Below are 19146 nucleotides of genomic sequence, written 5' to 3'. Positions count from 1 at the left end.
AGAGCCATGTTTCATTGTTTTCATCATATATTCAGCATTCACAATGCAAAAATTGCCATTTATCATATAGTGAAAGTGGCACAAAATAACTGAAGAAAAGGAAGGGATGAAAATGCGTATGAATTAATAATGGAAGTGATGAAAATGTATGTGAATTGGTAAATAATGATAAATTGTCAATTGTTTTGATTTTCATCACTTCCCTTTTCAATTCTTTTTTGTTACTTCCACCCTTGAGGCCACTTTCCTTAAATTATAAATGCCAATTTTTGTGTTGTAAATGAATGTAAGATGGTGAAATTGATGAAACATGGCTCTGTTTTCATCACATCACGACTGTTTTAGTCAAACTGGCTTTAAATTAATCAAATCATTTAATAATTTATAGCTCAATTTTTTATTTCACATCCATTTTTATGGCTCCATTTTTCAATTCCCACACATTTTCATCACCTCCATTTTTATCAATTAATTTTTGTTACTTCCACCCCTCATAGAAGACAATCCAATGTTTACATGTCAATTTCATTAACCCTATATATTATGGAACAAACACACGTCAACTCAAGATTTTATTTGCCGAAACAGTGAGTTTTTAAAAAATACAGAGTTGCTACTGTTTGACAGATCACTATCCTTTGCCATCCTAGCCCGTCTTAAGCGGGCTAATTTATAAACAAACTTGATAAAATACATACAAGTGACCATCTTCCATCCATCTGCTTTTTCTGATATTAAACCTCTAGAATGTTAATAGGTTAATCTACAGCAGGTTTATTTACAAAATTACACAAAAGCAAAACACAGCCCTTCTTTTGAAGGGCATTTTGGAAAATAACTTAAAACAGAAAAATACAATTATTGCAGTATACTACAATCTTATTGTTACATGATGCGAACGCACCACCTCGATGTACAGATATTCAGTGCAATTTTTTCACCCTCACCACAGGGAACATGAGCTTTGCCTCAGAGCATCAGGGACGTTAAAACCCCTACGTCACATCTCCCCTCGCTGAGAGAGGGGGTCTTAATGTGACAATGTCATACCGATTTTGGACACCACAGCTGTAATTTTATATGGTGAGATTCTTCACATTACACACTGATATATATACAAGTTACTGCATTACAAAATATTTGAGACCAAGGATCCAATAGAGAGCAAGTAGTCATATGAGAACATAAACAATATCAGTAAATATGAAGAAGTCTGTCTCTGAAGGTTACATCACAGAGTCAAAGCTGTTTGCCCACCACGTCCTATTAACATGATTCAGCCATTACGTCTCTTTGGCTGCCAAATTGAGCAAAAACTGAGAATAATATTTTTTTATGTGGGAAAAAAAACTCCAGTGGTTTCTCTGACGTGTCATTCAAAAACAAACGGGTGGTGTTAATATACCTCAAGCTGGAATATAAACCAATGTGTTGAGGAAGTCTCTTTAAATCTGCACCCCGTTTTAGAAATTCAGGGCAAAACATGAAAAAAGATCTCACGTGAGCCAGAAGAAAATGTCAATTTTGAACTCAACACAGGCAGCACCACTTTGTGGCTACAACTTCTGCCCTGTGTTGGCCAGTAAAAGCGTCATCTATTGACAGCTTCATGTCTCACTGCCTGCTGCAAAGACTCCATGTTAAAACCCTGAACCAAGCCGGTTCAGGTGAAGTCTTTCCTCCAGTGGTTGGGTGCTGCTGTGACTGACTTTACTCCTTCACTTGTATCATTACTCAAGAGCCATGGTTAGGTGGGTGCTGGAGGTCCTGCCCTGAGAAGATTGGGTGTAGCAGTGGGTGGAGTTGTGGGTGGAGTTGGAGAGCTGCTGCTGCAGCAGCCTGTGAGGGCCGTTGTGCGAACAGTGTGGGGTAGAGGGCTGCGTGTGGTAAGTGGTGGAGGGCTAAGGGAGTGTGGTGAAGTGCAGAAGCTGGGATGATGTGTATAGGCTGACCAGAGAGGAAGGCGGTCGGGTGGGCAGGAATCAGCCCGGCGTGTTGCAATGAGTGTCCCAGAGAATGACCAAGAGAATGACCAAGAGAATGACCAAGAGAGTGGCCCAAAGGAGACAGAGAGATGGGGGTAAGGTGGTGCTGGGGAATGTGGTGTACCTGGGCCAACTGTGCATGTGCATGTGCATGTGCAGGGTGTTGGTGGTGGGCATGTGCTGGGTGGATGCCCATGGCTGCAGCAGCGGCAGCGTGGTGCTGCAGGATGGCTTGATGCACCATGGTGATTGATGCGCCGGAGGCATTGGACATAGTGGGCTGCTGGATGTGGATCTGCTGCAGGGCTTGGGGAGGGTGGGCCGGGGCCAGATTGGCAGCAGCCGCGGCGGCGGCGGCCGCATGTGCAGCAGCGGAGGGAAATGTCTTAACCTGCTTGGCCATAAGCTGCTGCTGGATGTGCTGCTGGGCAGCCTGTTGCAGCTTGCTGTACTTCTCCATTTCCTCTGGTGTGAACGTGATGGGCTGACTCTCTAGAGGAGCCAGTCCGTCCTCCTCTGCCTCCATGCCATCCTCCTCCAGGTTGGGTGGTGGGTAACTAGGGTAGGCATGCATTGGAGGCTGCTGCTGCTGCATGTCTGGCATGAGGGACTCCATCATGGGGTTCTGAGAGGGGTCCTGTCCCGGTTCTCCTTGGTACTGGGGCATCGTCATGGAAGGCTCCTGTTCAAACAACGGCCGGGGTTCTTGGTGCACCTGGGTTTCTGCAGCGGGATGCTGTGTCTCCTCTTGCACCACTGTGATCTGCGGGGCCTCCTCAACCTTCTGGACCGGTGGAGCTGGAGGTGGTGGTGGAGGAGGGAACTCCCTTATAGGCTCTACTAGGATAACCTCTGCCTCAGAGCACTTCCCTGCTCCTGATTTCTGACCCTCATTAGGTCTGGTTAGGGGAATCACCGGTTTCTTCCCAGCCTGCAGCTTACCAAAAAGCGGCAGCAAGGCTTTGTTTCCCAGGGTCGGCGGTAGTTTGGGACCAAAGTATCCCTGTGGTGGGTCTTTAATCTTAATCCCAGATTTTGTTCCTGTGGCAGAATCATCAGAGCTTTTCTTAGACTGAACCTTCTCCAGCAGCTGGCGTGCAGTGAGGGAGTTTTTCTGTTCCCCTGCATCTCGGGACCCCCCCGGCCTCAGAGACTGCGAGCTGGATGAATGGATGTTGCGGTTAAGGCCTCGTGATGAAGATGAACGTGGAGACTGGGAGCGGTAGATGCAAGAGCGGTTGAAGTCTCTGCGCTGGGCGTCAATGTCCGCTCGAGCCCTGGGGCCTCGTCGACGAGGAGAGCCTTTAGTGGAGCTGGAGGAGCGGCTGGCAGAGCTGTGGCTGCGGCTGTAGCTGCGCTTCCAGGATCTCGCACTGGTGCTGCGGCTCCAACTACTCGAGCTTCTTGAGCTGCTCCGATGGTGCCGTCGGTGCCTCTTCCTGCGGCTGCAGCTGCGTGAACGTGAGCGGGAGTCTTCTGAGGAGGAAGAGGAATACTGATGTCTCCTGGATCGTCTACGTCCTCGGCTCCCCCTTCGCTCGTACTCGGAGTCTGACGAGCGTTTGGAGCGCCTCCTTCTGCGGCCCTCTTTGCTGTAGTCGCTGTAGCTGTCCGAGTAGCTGCGGCGGCTGCGGCTGTAGGCGCTGCTGCCCGCTGAGGAGCGCTCAGAACTGCTGGAGTAAGAGTGACTACGGGAAGTTTGACCACGGTGGCGGCGATGACTGCTGCCCCGTCTTTCCCCTCGCCTTGAAGAGCGGCTGCCGGACCGCCTTGATTCCTCACTACGGTGGCGGCGTTGTTCCCGAGGACTTGACCTGTGCTGACGTGAGCGCTGAGTATTAGAGCCCCCTTCTTCTTCACTCTCGCTGCTGGGAGGTCGACCAGGACCGGGACTCTTTTGGGCTGAGGTGGAGCAGGAGGCACTTTGAGGTGCACTGGAATCAGTCTTCTGTCGCTTGGAGCCACTGTGCTCCTCTGAGGAGTTGACCTTGTCGGTGCCTTTTCCGGCTCCTTCCTCTGCTCCAGACTTGCAAGGCACTTCCTTAGTAGCACGTTTCCTCTTCCCCGGTTCTACTCCTGTACTTCCTGTAGCCCCTCCCCCTCCAGTTGTCACCTGAACAGAGGAGGCAACGGCTTTATCATCTGACTTCGGTTTTGCTTTTTCCTTTTCCTTTTCTTTTTCTTTTTCTTTTTCTTTTTCCTTTTCCTTTTCATCACCTGCTGCCTCATCTTGATCTGGAGCCTTGTTTTTGCTCTTCTTCCGTTTGTGTTTTTTCTTCTTTTTGGGCTTCTCTTGCGTCGCCTCAGTCTCGCCCTCCGCGTCTTCTTTCGCTCCCTTGTCTTTTCCTTTGCGTTTTGAGTGCTTCGCGGACTTCTTATGCTTCTTCTTTTTCTTTTTCTTCTTGGCGCTACTGCCGCCAGCTGCAAGCTTTTGCTCCTCGCCTTCTGGTTGGCCAGGCTCTCCCTTCGTCGTCGGCTTGTCTTTGTCGGTGCTGGTCCCAGGTTTAGTAGCTGTGTCTACTTCAGCTGTTGAGGCAGCCATCTCTTGCCCCTTGTCATCAGACCCTTCACAAGGCTTAGGGGACTTTGTTGCTTTTGCACGCACTCCTTTGTTGCGGGACAGCTTGAAGTCAAAGTAGAGGGGGTTACAGCTGTAAGACAGGGAAGGCTGAGATTTTGTAAATTCGAGGAGCTCCGAGGGCCACTGCAGTGTGGTGCTCTCATCTTTGCTCAGAACTGGGAAGAAGGGACCTGTGGGGACTTTAGGACCCGAGTTGGACTCAGGAGCATCCTGTGTGCTCTCTGCTTTTTGTGCAGGTGAAGTGGGTACCACGGGAGCTGTATCTGCTTTGCATGTAGAGACATCCTCCGTCTTCACTTTAGGCGATGGAGGAGTTGGCTCTGGGTCGGGCGATGAAGTGATGTTATCTTGTTCTTTTTCAGTGTTGCACTCTGTGACGTCGGGCTCAGTCTGTTCAGGACTTTCCTCAACCTTCTTCTCCTCCTGCCCCTCTTCCTCATCCTCCTCTTCTTTGGTGGGACACTGATCAGTGGCCTTCATAAACAGCAAAAACTGGAGGCGAGGCTTTACCCGGCAGTGAGCTGGAGGTATATAGTGATAGTACTGAGGCTCCTGTCCAGCATATCCTTCCTCTTTTTTCATCATCATCTTCAGTTTGTTGAGAGTGGAGGCCAGAGAGGCTCCGTCATCAGGCGGCTGTACCTCTTCTGTCACTGCCTCAACAGCGCTCTCTTCTACTTCGCCTCCTCCTGATCCTCCTGATCCTCCCGATCCTCCCGATCCTCCCGATCCTCCCGGTCCTCCCGATTCTCCCGATCCTCCCGATCCGCCCGATCCTCCCGATCCTCCCGATCCGCCCGATCCTCCCTTAGGGCTGTTTGTGTTGCTGCCAGATGTCTCCTCTTGCCCTCCAGCCTTCTCTCCCTCCTGGCTCTCCTCTTCCTCCATAGCCTCCTCTCCATGATCAGCAAATACTGCCGCTACCGTTTCCAGCTTTACTGGGGCTTTCTTTGCGAAAGAGAAGGACACACTGACTTTGGATGCGCCACTAGAGGTCGGGGAGGTGGAGCTGTTCTTCCCCAGAGAGAAGCTGATGGTTGGACCTGGCTTCGGGGAGACTTCCTCACTTTTATCTGCCAGCGATCCTTCCAGGACGCAGTCTGTCAGAGCAGTGTTCTCAGGGGTTGTGTCACCATCTTCTGCCATCTCTCCATCCACAGCCACTGTGGTAGTTTTGAACATGGGCCCACTTCCTGGAGTACTGAAACCAAAAGCATGACAACAATGAGATGTGAGATAAATGATTCCAACCAGTGTTGCATGATACTGGAATTCTAACTTCGAAGAAGAAGAAGACCTTAAAAATATTGCTAATCTATATCATTTTCTAAAGATGGGCATACACTGTACAATTTCAGCCCGTTTCTGGACAGATTTTTGAGCCGCACGACTAATTTTAGAGTCGGACCGAATTTCAGCTTCGTCGGCTGTCGTTTACCGCGCAGTGTACACGGGGGACCGAGGACCGATCAACTCCTTCGGACTGGCCGTTGACATGTCAGAAATTTCGGTCGGCTGTCCACAGGGTGTAAGTCCTCACACAGTGTAAGCAGAGCCAAGATCCAATTCCCCAACATCAGTGCCTTTTTCTGCTCTTTTTACAGTAATAAGAGAACGCTAGCAAGATAACAATGTAGGCTACAATAGATATAGCTAGTAAAGCGCAGCTAGTTTACCTCCAATTTTCTCTGCAAAATGGACAAGCCATACTGTCCACGGCTTCCTAGCCACAGTGGGTCCATTTAACGTTACGCCGCTGCCTCTTTTTTTTAGATGTTTCAGGAGACAGGATGGCACAAATGATCAAGGCAGCACGTTTCTGCCTTGTTAGCATTGTGACCTGTACGGACCTCTCCGAGCAAACAAACTTCACCTGCCTCGGAGCTTTCAAATCTTTTTACTGACAACGGTCAACAGCCAGAACGGCTCTCATGAGCCGATGGGCCGTGTTTTTTTTCCTTCTATTTTACACGTAAGTGTGAGCACTCAGGTCGTGGCTGACGATCGGATCGTCCAGTGTGAGCACATAAATCGTGAGCTTTGGCTTCACATCGTGAACGATCTACTCGTACAGTAGGAGTAGGAATTACACAACAACATTTCTAAAATCGTACAATGTATGCCCAGCTTAACCGAGGACGATAGAAATTGTGGACACGGTAAACTCACTATCGACACGTCCAGGGGGCGCACCCTATTTCTTTTTTTTTTTAAAGTTATTTTTTGGGGGCGCACCCTATTTCTGATAATGCTACATTGCGAAATCCATGTTGAAATCGGCAGGACGAGAGGTAGTTAATGTTAGCTGTTAACTTACCGGCTGCTAACAGCCAACATTAACTAGATCTCTTCCTGCCAATTTCAACATGGGAGGTGGCATGATTTACATTATTAGTAGTAAAAATTAGTATTGGGTAAAAGTAAATTCTAACATTATCATGATGTGTTCAAATGTAATCTTATAAATTTAGTTTTTGGCGAGAAAATAAATACCAGTTGTCTGAAGGAGATATTTTCACAGCTATATAAAATAAATAATAGAGTGAATTATAACCTTCCTAACAAAGACCAGTATGCAAATGGTAATTAAAAAAAAAGTGTATGTTTAAGTAGGGATTTATTGTTTTACTTTTGTTTTTTACCGTGGTATCTGATTGGTATTGAGAATCGTGGAATTTCACTGGTATTGGTATCCACTACTAAATTTCTGGTGTCGTGACATCCCTATTGACAGTTTAACAGGACCGTTGCATGCTTGTTGTGCTTGTTTATCATCACAAAAGGACCTGACGGGGTCCTGGGTCTTCAGTGTCAGGATTCCGTTTTAGCAACTAAAAAATAATCATTCAAAGAATCATTAAAGTAGAGTATTTGACATGCCTGTCTTCATACTGGGTCTGGAGTTTAAATTCTATATTTTTACCTACTGTAAGAGTGAATTGTTAAAACAATTTTAAATCTATATTTGTGTTTTAAGATGTGGTCTTTGTTTGGCTTAACAGGTTGCACAATGATTCTTCAAAACACAACAGACATGCAATGGTGCTATCACTACAGATACATTTTGAAATCCAGCCAGCAGAGGGCACTACAGGAATAGATTCTTACCGGTCCTGTTGTTTCCTCTGCTCGGCCAGCTCGTGCAATCGACGCAGCATCTTTTCATGCTTCTTTCCACCTTTCCGGGAACGGGATGACACGTTACGAGCAAACTCTCTCTGCTTGAGCTCCTTAAGCCTCTGCATCACACAAAAGCAAGACATTTTTAGGACAGGGAGAAAACAAAGCACGTCAGGATCTCAGACAAGACACGTGTCTCCTATTTTGATACAAAAAGGATCTCCATTAAGAGGGCGAGAATTGACAGAAGTACCTGCTTGTGAGCGTGGTCATAAGAGTTAATGTGGTTGTCGAATTCCTGGTGTTTGGTGTACTGTTTGTCACATAGCTCACAGTAGAAATTGGCTCTCAGGTCTTCCAGAGCCTTTGCAATGGCTTTCTCCTTTTCCACCTGGTCCTGTTGTTGATGGGAAATACAGGAAGGAATGGTTGAATTAACTAGAGTACTTGGCCTCCTGTTTCCTTCCACTTTTAGATGTACTACAGCAGCCCTACTAGTATAACTTATAGAACCAACACTGATTACAAGATTGACACAAAGCTGGAGGGCCTCACCTTGTATTTTTGCCGCAGTTCTTCTGTGTCCTCCTTCTCCACTTCGAGCACTCGTCTTTTCTCTGTAGCGTCCTCTGCATAGTCCAGCTAAAAGGACAGACAGGAGTTAGAAAACGAAAGACTCCTGAATCAAAGGGAGCAGTCCCAATACATCTTATATTCCATTCATGTTTAATAAACTATGTGGACAAGCTGTTACGCTGTTGGCACGTATGGGCTACATGGGCTTATGTTTAAATCAGTTTGTGTTTTCTCCTACATCTTTCTGATGGCGACAGATTTTTTTTTTTTTTAAATTGACAAAATGATACCGAAACTCCAACGCGGGTAGACTAGAGCCGACGATGCAGGATACGCCACAAAAACTAGGCCGACAGACGCTCACCGACGGCCCCAAACTGTCCAACGGCTGACCGTCGGTTCGGTGTGTCATGGCCTTAAGGGACCTAACCCATACTATGAATCTTTCTCCACAGAGAAACCTCTTCATTCATTCAGGTGAGTGCTCCCCTGGCATCCACCACTCAGATTTGTCTGTCAGGCTGCCAGTTGGTGAAGCGTGATTGATAACTTCCGAGAATGTTTTTCGCTGCTCAACAGTGCAATGCTGCCGAGCTTTACACGACTCCACCAGAAATATGGCACTGTGCATGCATGGTGCTCTGCGGCTCATTTATGGGTTTTCTGCCACGGAAATGGATTTGAAGCACCCAATGATTCTTCCAGAGTGTTTGGAAGTCTTGAATATTGGGTCAATGACCAATGGTTGTGTTAGCACATGTTCTTTACTTTATATATATATACTCAGCAATGGTTGCAGCAAAATAAGGTTAATAATAATAGTGGTGAGAGCTCAACTAAGAATGTCCAATATCAAAACAAGGTCAGAGCAGACATTTCAAAATGCGTTAAGCAGCTGGACACTAGGTTTGGGTGAGTGGATGAATATATCGGCAATTGGCTGAGTACATCGCTGGTTGTTTTTTTTGGTGATTTTTATCTTTTTATTTTGTTAATTTAATGGTCTGCCTCTGAAGAACGAGAGCCATTCAGTGGGCAGCTGGCATAGTGGGCAAAGAGAGACAGTGGGGGACAAACAGTGTTTAGAGCTGGTATATTTTCACATCTAACTTTGTGAATTAAGGGGTTTATTAAGACCAAACCAGAGTGTGTGATTGTTGGAACAGTGGAAAGACTGACCAAGAAGATTTGATGAGTTTTATTTTGTTTCTGTTGAGTTTGAGTAAAGTGTTTTACGATGAGTTAACAAGGCAATTAAGCTAACATTAGTCTTAGTTCGGTGCACAGTTGTATGCTTCTGTTTAATAAGGAAAATAGGTCTTGTGGGTTTATTTTGTTTATTTATTAGACAAGCTAAGAGCGCTTGTGGAACGTAGCACCCTTTGGGCTGACGGTGGCCAGTTGGAAAATGACACTGCCAGTGTGTAGAAGCAACCAGGACATTTAAAAACAACAACAGACAATCATATAACAACATATAAACATAAACTAAACAGTATCTTACCTCCATCTCCATCCGTCCCATCCCCATGACATCATATTTGAGGATGATGGGCACAGGGTCGGTGCGTCCTGAGGGAATAGAGACAGAGAGAGGACGAGGTGAGTTTTTGAGACGGGGACAGAGGGCCAGCTCGGAGACAGCCTGCTTTTAGAGCATAGGGTGCTGGGGTTAGAGAATTTTGCCTTGAAGTGCAAAGAGACCAGAAAGCTACAGTGAACCAAACACCAGCCATTCTCACAGCTTACTGCAGCCACCAAGTATACACCAATTTATCTGACTTTCCTTACATTTGACCTGGCTGCTGATTTACATTTTGAAAGAGTCAAATTATCTGCAAATATTGTATTGAAGGAAGTCAAGGGCAATAAGGTTGTTCAGCAATATGTCTTCGACTAGAGACTGTCAGCTTTAAGCCAATCTGTTTTCACATCTTTCCGATGTAGTCGTGCAACCCACCACCCCTCCTCCACCCGTTCATTGCTGCAGTCCTGTTAAACCAGAATGCCAAGTTTATCAAGGACGCTACAGCTTAAGGGGCTGTGTGTGGTGCATTACTGTGTGTTTGTGTGTGTGGTGCATTACTGTGTGTTTGTGTGTGCGTGTGTTTGTGAGAAGGGAGTTGCAACAGGCCTGCGCAGCTGCTGCCACTGCTCACTGCGACATCCTCCATGAGGGGAACAAAGCCTCCCAATATTATCTACGGCCCATTGCGTCATCTCTCTCTGAACTGTCTCTGCAGGCTGGCTGACCCTTGCAAGCCCCTTCCACTGTCCTGAGGTCCAAATCTGCTCCCTTGTCCCCGACCCCCTTCCTCATCATGACTGGATCTGAAAGGTTATTTTTCCTCTGTCTACTTAAGCTACGTTACGTAAGCTGTGAAAAGAGCTGGATCGGAAGGAAATTAACTGTAGGAAAATAAAACAAACCAAAGACAACCAAAAAAACAGAATGAAACATTAAAGATATAAAATATATAAAAATCAAAACTACTTTGGAGATTGACACAGAATTGCTTAATCCACTCATAAATCAGCCAAACAAAGCAGAGAGAAAGACAGAGTAAAATTAAAAAAGGACACAAGCACTGAACTACAGCAGAGTGACGTCACAGGCCAGGTATCGCCATGGTGACAGTGCAAGGGATGGGGATACTTACCTGGTAAAACATGGGTATGGGTAGGGGGGGAGAAGGAAGGGGAGGACAGACAGACAGATAGACAGGGGAATCTCAAAACAAGGGGCATAAAGAGAATTTGGACTAGTTCTGCTGCTCCTGTTGCCAGCCGATACAATAATCGATCTTACTGATAGTGATTATCAATTCAGTTTGGTTTCAGTTTTTTTTTCCAACCACAAGTTAGTTTTTTTATGAATCAATTTTCTATGTATACCATTGGGCATATGGAATAACAAATGTACAAAGTTCAATCGCTGTGCTGCCTGTGCAAAGTAGGGCCAGTGTTGTTTAAATTTCTTAAAAGTAATACATTGAGCCAAATAGAGCTGGGCGATAAATCTATTTTATCAATTAATTTGAATTAATGGCTTATGACGAAGTTTAGAAATTAATTTTCTCTTTAACTTGAGTAATTACGGTACTAAACTTTTCGTTTCAATAAAAAGGAAAATCCGATTTTTGTCCTAATCTCTTATTAGACAATAATAGCAAAGTAAAGCATAATATGTAAGGGGTAATGTACAGCAAGCCGGTCATTGTTGTGATGTAGCAACCCCGACACGAAGCGGCGCGCCCTGAAGGGGTTTATTTCACAACAATGACCTGCTAGCTGTACATCTCCTCGCTTATTACACGGCTACTTACTTAAAAAAACTATATTTTGACACAAAAACGGTCTGCCAGAGTCTGACATCAGAACTGCGCCAATAGCAACGGTCTGTTATACATAGCAACGGTTTGCGCTAAAGAAATAACAGACCGTAGAACGCCGTGATTGACCAATCAGAATCGACATGTCAACAAAGCCGTAATGCACAGGCTTACCGGGGCTCAAGCCCGATGAACACGACGGTATGCACCACATGTAAAGATTTTATTTTTAGGCCATATCGCCCAGCCCTAGAGCCAAAAAGAGCCCACAGACAACTTGTATCATGTACTAAATACTAATGCATTTGGAGGCTTTTAGCTTTGTTTAAACTACGAATTGATTACTTTAAATGGAGCTGCTTCTTGGCACATTCGTACCTTCCTGGACAGAGGAAGGTAAGAACATTATATGATGTTAATATCTGTGATTTCCTTGAGTAATTTAGTCATCACAGCCCAATGACATATTCATTCTGAAATCATAGATGCATGGGCATTGTAACATATAAAGGCCTGCCTGGACTCTCAGTCCCACTGCAGTGTCCGTCAGCTGGGTGGGCTTTTAACTGAACTCTGATTGCATAATTGTGGAGGCCTTAGGAAGTTAGAGTGAGATCTTTATAGATCACAAGACTATCTACTCATAGACGTGTGTGTTCACGCTCTTTGCCCAACAGCAGTAGAGAAGTGAAATCACAAAAAAGAGGGTTGGTCTGTTCGTCAGCCACTGCAGTGGTCTGTCTGAATGGAGTCACAAGCCGGGCCCAGAATTAAAGATTAATGAACAATTACAGTCATCCCAAACTATCACCAATCTTTAAACACAGTGACAATACTTCCACATTACCCATTCCAGTGGAAAAGAAAGGGACCAGACAAAAACAATGTGCATCTAAATCACGGGGTGTGAATCACAAGGTTTAAAAAAAAAAACTGAAAACAAACAAAATGACAATGTTCTAAGAGTAATACATAATGCATGATAATATACAAGCAGCAGAATGAGGACTAATACAGAGAGAATTGAAAGCCTATGTAGCATTGGTGCTCTGATGAGAGGAAAACAAAAAGAAATGGGAGAAATTAAAAATAATAAAAAAATAAAACAATTCAATTGGGGGATAAAATAACATTTACCACTAAGTTTACCATCAGCACAACATGGGCAGGATCAAATCGCTGTAAAAAAGAAACACCAATTGGTTAAGCAGGAAGATTGAGGCACATAGAGAAGGGAGGGTGGGGTTGGGAGTGTGATTGTGGGGTTTAGGGGGGTTTATTACCAGAGGGGCTTCAGTGTGTCACCCCCCCTCCCACCCCCCTCATCCCTTCACTCAGGGCTAGGTGCTTACAGGGATTTCCTCTCACCACTCTCCCCCAACCAATCGTCCCAGTCCCCAGGCTCTCAACCAGAATATGCCCCAAAGGTATCAAACTACCACCCCCTTACAAAGTACGTCCCAAGTCCTGTATCCCTGTATCAGTAAAAACCTTCACTTTTTTACCTTCACCGAGCAGAAGTGGTTTTGGAGGAGCTTTACTGGGTGAGGGAATGATTAGAAACCAGCTGAGTTTGGTGGCATATTAACCACAACAGGTAAAGGAAAAAGGAAGTGTATCTTCTAGCGAAAGTCGTGAATCAAAAGTAACATCTACTTTTGGAGCGTCTGGTACAAGGAAATGATTGTGCCTTTTTTTTTTTTTTTTTTTAAATATGTGGGCTGTGTCCAAAATCACTCGCTCAGGTTGCTATTTTGTAGTGTTGTCCAAATGTATAGTGAGAATTATTATACTCTATATCAGGGATGCAAACACATGTATACCCGGAACCCGGTACTTAAATGTACTCTTATTCAACGGAAATAAACACGGTCATTTTAAGGGGGAATATGTTTTTTATCCCATGTATTGGTTTTAAATTAAACTATTCATAAAATAAACCTATGCCAAAATAACTCTAAAATAACAAAACATGTGAATCACTTGACTCAAATCATGAATCAACTCAACTTCTAAATGCGCATATATGTAAATACAGATAATGAATAAATTAGTTTATTCATTAAGCCCATAAACGTCTTGAAAATGCTGCGCTGCGCTTTCACTGGACTTTTTAATGCTTACAGCACAATCGTCAATTGCCACTTGCTGTAGGCTATGGGGAGCGAGTGGTGTGTTTAGACAACCTTCCTGGTGTTTGCTGCTGTGTCAGCCACAGTCCAGCGAGACGAGAGTAAACAACCCAAACAACCACGTAGGCTAACCACGATGAGCAGCGTGATTGAGGCAAATCCATGACTTGTTGCGTGAAAATAATATGTTTAACATGAGCAGAGCAGCGCATCACAACACAAATAGCCATAAAAGTACTTTGTATTTATTAATTTGGGAAAATAAGCTTACTGCCCTCACATTGACAATCGCTTTTCTGTTTTCTCATTTTACAATGAGCTCACTATAAAGTGATCTACATAGAACTCCCTAGATAGCGAGTCGTGAATGAGTGAATGATTTTGGACACAGCTGTGGTCAAATATCTAGTCTGAGATGACAGATGCCTCTAGGGACGACCACCATTTTCCCCCCTTTGAGCTTTTTGCCTCACGGACGCTTGTCAGCCCAGTTAGCAAATCTCCCTGAGATTCTTTCATTTCCTCGCCAGCCTACAGCCAGCAAGCTTGTTTTGGGATGTGCTTAACCCCGGAACAAGTGAACACATGACACACATAAAATGTACCTGAGGAAAGAGCCAGCGAGGCTTTGAGCAGTGCTTAGAGCGGGGTCTGCATTGCTATGTAGCAGCAGTTTTACACTTAAAAATATGAGCTGTGCACCCGTCTGGAGTGTTATATTTCACTCTATCCTGTGAAAGTTCAGTGTGTTACCTCCAACACTGCTTAAAGCCCCAGGTGAGTGTGACGGTTTGAGGCAGGCAGGAGTGCACCTCTGGGACAAACATGCTGTGCAGGAGGGGTAAAGAAACAGGGAGAGGACGGGAGCGTGTAACCATGGGGACAGAGACATTCAGGGTGGGAGGGGGTGTAGGAGGGTGGTGAGATTTTCCCTGTAAGTTGACTCTATGGCCCGGTCAGTAACAGACACACACACACACATCTCAGTCCCACATAATGACCACACACATACAGACAAGTTTCACAGGTTTGGAGGTAGAAACAGGCAAACAAGCAGAGGGGGGGAAACTTGTCTACTCTGCAAGCCATTCAAAGTCTGAGCCGTGGTTACAGCCAATCAGATACCCGACAGCAGCAACGGAAACTCAAAGAGGAAACAAAAAAATCTAACATACGTGGAGATGATGATTCTAGGGGATGTGATGGAATCATGGCTTCCTAAATCTACCTTGATTTAAAATGGATTTTTGTTCTTTGTTCAAATCGAAGCACTTTACAGTTTGTGCAGATTGAAATAAAGGTTTAGTGATTATGAAGCAAAGAGGAGGAAGCTGACAGAGGCCATTAGCCTACGGTACACTGTAAAAGGGGTGTTACATTGAGGTCAACTGCAGAGTGGGAGAAAGAAAAACACACCCACACACACACACATACTGACATACAGAAGGGATCCAACAAACCTTACCTAAAAAGGGGCAAAAGGACAAAAGAAGAATAAGAACAAAGTCAATACAGTGAAAAACTTAAAAAAGGGGATACAATGCTTTCACTTAAAAATTCAAAAACCTTCTCTTCTTGCAAGGAGGACAGGAAAGGAGAGGAAGATTATGATGATTATCCAGCAATCTTCAATGTGATGCAAGGGTGCAATTGTGTTGTGCGTTAAGCAAATTTGAACAGAGATAGTGGGCTCCAACAGTGGGCCATTAATTCCTACACAACAACTGGACACCATTTGCCGCAGTCTCATCTGCCCACAAAGCAGGATGCTTACATAACCACACATCAGCGGCGCCAGCGGCAAAAACAAGAGCACAGTCAGCCCCTGCAACTTGTTCTCTCCTCCACACAAAGCACACATCCTTATCACATCAACTAGATGACTATTCAGCTGTTCAAGGCCAGATGGAAATAAATAACGATGCACACCAAATGCTAAGCTCAGAAATTACTGCGGCGTTGTTACTCTCCGTACAGCCTGCGCCAGAATAAACCAGCTTCCTGTGGTCCCTGGCCATCGTCAGGCCGAGAATACCTATGAGACGACACAGGGAACCACGGCCATATATGTACATGAACAAGAGGTGCTCAACAGCCTCCGTGTGTCTCTGGAGGCTCACCAATACACACAATAAACATTTAATGTCTAAATGTCAGACAACAATACATCACGGCTCTTCAATCAGACAGTGGAGAGGAGATCTGAATAAAGATACAAGTGATTTACAGCAAAACCTGCCTGTAGGACTATTTCCCCCACTGAGGCAAATAAATCTGATACCACAGACAACACTACAGTAGAACAAGAGATATATTTCTTCTTCCTCCTCCTCTTTTGGTCAACAAACAACAAAATGAAGCACCACAGCCATCATCTGGTAAAGTTACCTGCTCTGAATGAGCACGTATACACTACTGTATGTTTTAATATAGACGAATCCTGCAACCGCTTTGTGTGTTCTGCTATCTAGTGCCGCCGCCATTACTGTGGTAGCAAGTCATAGTGACTGTGCTGTCTGCTAACAGTATTAATTGGTGACTTTAGGACGAAAGCATCCGTGGTTGCTCGTAGTAACTTACTTAAATAGTTGGCGTAAGTAATAAACACAGATGAGTATGTATTTCAAATTGATTTAAGTAAAATTGAAGGCTTTTATGAGGACACAGCTGCCGTCACTACGAGCAACCCCGGTGCATTCGGCTGAGAGGCACCAGTTAACACGGTTAGCAGACACTTTGTACTTGTTCTGTTTGTGATGGCGACTGCATGATGTTTACTTTGTGGTCATTAGGTTGCCCTAGTTAGAGAAACTAACGTTACGTGTCACAATAACGCCTCAGTTAGTTGAATGAGTTAATTTGTTCTGTGGGACCACCGCGGGCCCTAGACAGCATCTCAGCAAACTAACTTCGTTAGTTAAGCAGTGTTAACTTATGTCTAGTTCACACTACACGACTTTAGCCCTGATTTTCCGTTCCCCGGCAGTTTTTGGAGCTCCCCGACAACAGCCCCAGATTAGAGGCAAATCGGCGTTGGCTCGCCACATCTGTGCTCGAGCGTCATGTGTGAACTGCTCAAAGACGCTCGCCGACGACTCGCAAACACATTCCAGATATCTCATGCTAATATATAGACTCAAGGAATAAATACAAACAAATTGTGGAAACCGGTGGAAACTATTTTGTCCACAATGTGTCTCACGTATGGTATCACGTAATTTACTGTGTATTTCTCGTGTGCGTTTTCGTGACAAAGCGTAGTTTGGAGACCTTATCTGGGATCCCTCCTGGTGAAAGATCTTGTAGTGCGTTACCTCCTGTCGCCGGTCAATCATGTCGTGTGAAAACCACAACGATTAAAGACTCACGATTACAAGACAGCAAGTTGTGTAGGATGAACAGTACAGCAATCTGCCAACTTTGAAAGTCTTGTAGTGTGAACTTGACTTTAGCTGACGTTACTTGTTTCAGCATGTTAGGTTAGCTGAGAACTGCTCAGGTTCTTCCGAAACTCCTAGGCATCATTGTCAGGAGTAATGTTATACACTTCTTAGGACAGCTTGCATTCAAATGCGCCATAATGGCGACTTGTTTACTTCTGGTACTTCCATCAGGAGTTAGGAATTCTCATAGTCACAGTTTTCTGTGTCTGTTGTCTAACAACTGCACAGACAACGGGAAATCTCATTACCTGAACCAAAAACACGAGGAAGGCATAGACTTTTCAATAATCTAAACAAGCTGTCTGCAATTCGAATTAAGAAGAACAAGTCTGAACAGATAACTTGTGTCTTTAGATTTAAATTGTGAATTTAAGCAACTCACTTACTTTACTTACTAGCTCTGCGTATTCCCCTATATGTTCATGTGTGAGACTGTAACTTTAGTTTGGGTGTGTGCCAGGGACGTTGTGTTTCTCATTAAAATTCTTGATATTGAGCATGTTACTGCTGGGTTTACAGGGAGAGCAATGAGTTTGAGCAAGAGTTGCAATTGAGCAACAAAGAGAAATGAAGTGGATGAAAATGACTGCATTAGAGTTGTACAAATGACAGATCTGAATTTTAAGCGGTATGGACCAAGAGGATAGAAAAGAACACGGTGGAGGAGGTAGGCAAAACCAAATGCCAGAAATCATTTAGAAAAACAAGCTCCATTCTTAGCAAACTGCAAGGACTCATTGGCCTGCCAGCGATGGCATCACTCATGGACAATGCTATACATCATCCTCTTTGGAGGAAGTGCAGGGAAGGGTGAGCCTATGAAGAGGGAGTTTAGAAAGTGAGAACGACAGAGAGGATAAAGATACTGATGAAGAGAGGAAAGAGGGTGAAGAGACAGGAAGAGGCTCAGTGGAAACATGCCAGCGCTCTGCACCACTGCCTCTGAGCCAGTGAGCCTATGAGCACAGCAGGGTTGAGCTAATGAGGTGCTGACGTTAGCCAAGAAGACCAACCCACACACTCAGCTCTGTTCAGCCTGCTCCCTCTTACAGCAAGTCAATATCAACTGGGCCATCCAATTACAGATGTCTACAGAAAGTAAACCTCTTTAATGCAGCTTTCTAGTTGAAAGCTTTCTACATCTTACAGTTAATTCAATGTGCAGAGCTTACGGAGCATTTTTCTGGTTTCTGCTTTCACTGCATTCAAAAAGAGACAACAAGCCTCGATCTTACAGGGATAGTTTGGGTGTTTGAAGTGGGGTTGTATGAGGTACTTATTCAGGTAGGCATGCCTCCAGCTTGGAGAAACAGACAGGAGTACCAGCACGGGAGCAAAGCAATGTACTGCTGTGGACGGGGTCGGCAGCAAAACATATATTAGACACCTAAAAGAAAGGCTCATCTAAAAAGAAGCACTATCAGTTTAAGTGTATGCTATATTTAGAATATTTTTGCCAGTTTACCTTGTTGCTAACATGTTTACTGGTTTGTGTTTCCAGAGTCAACCGTGTGCTCTTCGTTGTCGCTTCTGTATCACTGCCCTGATAGAAAATAAAAGACCAATGCCTCAGAAGAGAAACAACATTTAGCTCCTGTAACCAAGATATAAACCCGGCAATGTCAGCTCATCAGAGGATGTTCGTTGTTAACCACTCAGAGTAAGATCTGGAGAAGGTACGAGAATTCAGTCCATAAGTCCATAACCACTTTTTCCCCAAAGCTGGTTGTCTAAAACAACTGGACGAGAACAAAACTGTATCCAATTAAACTGTGATTTGGAAGGGGGAAAAAGCTCACTTTAATCTGAGTGGCTGTAAACTAAGTGCATAATTGAAAGACAAATAAACACTTCGATCTCCCAACCCCCAGGGTCCCTGCCCTCAGTCTTAATCCTTTACAAGGCCTCAGGAACATTTCCTCCCTCTTCAAGTTTGAGGGAACAGCAGCACGAGAGCAACAGGAACAACTGTAATGA

At 44.8% G+C, this 19146-nt stretch overlaps 1 protein-coding gene across 13 annotated transcripts in view; it reads right to left on the bottom strand.

Annotated features, from left to right (window-relative positions):
- Nucleotides 1-559: 559 nt before the first annotated feature.
- gpatch8 (G patch domain containing 8) overlaps nucleotides 560-19146 on the bottom strand; it is a 35191-nt gene continuing 16604 nt past the window's right edge. For 6 of the 13 annotated variants that reach the window (XM_074656088.1, XM_074656090.1, XM_074656093.1 and 3 more), the window contains 6 exons: nucleotides 9767-9834; nucleotides 8242-8328; nucleotides 7940-8083; nucleotides 7675-7805; nucleotides 5364-5767; nucleotides 560-5264 (listed from right to left, as the gene is read on the bottom strand). In XM_074656088.1, the coding sequence (XP_074512189.1) occupies nucleotides 1735-5264; nucleotides 5364-5767; nucleotides 7675-7805; nucleotides 7940-8083; nucleotides 8242-8328; nucleotides 9767-9834 (4364 nt within the window). In that variant the 3' untranslated portion in view covers nucleotides 560-1734. Of the gene's footprint in view, nucleotides 5265-5363; nucleotides 5768-7674; nucleotides 7806-7939; nucleotides 8084-8241; nucleotides 8329-9766; nucleotides 9835-12731; nucleotides 12774-18634; nucleotides 18713-19146 lie in introns of all 13 variants that reach the window. The other 7 variants (XM_074656099.1, XM_074656096.1, XM_074656097.1 and 4 more) reach the window with 3 other exon arrangements.

This window comes from Sebastes fasciatus, chromosome 13 (assembly GCF_043250625.1).
Source record: "Sebastes fasciatus isolate fSebFas1 chromosome 13, fSebFas1.pri, whole genome shotgun sequence".
In the NCBI taxonomy this organism is placed as follows: domain Eukaryota; kingdom Metazoa; phylum Chordata; class Actinopteri; order Perciformes; family Sebastidae; genus Sebastes; species Sebastes fasciatus.
Note: the sequence above shows the minus strand (reverse complement) of the source record. Positions and strands in the feature narration are given on the sequence as shown.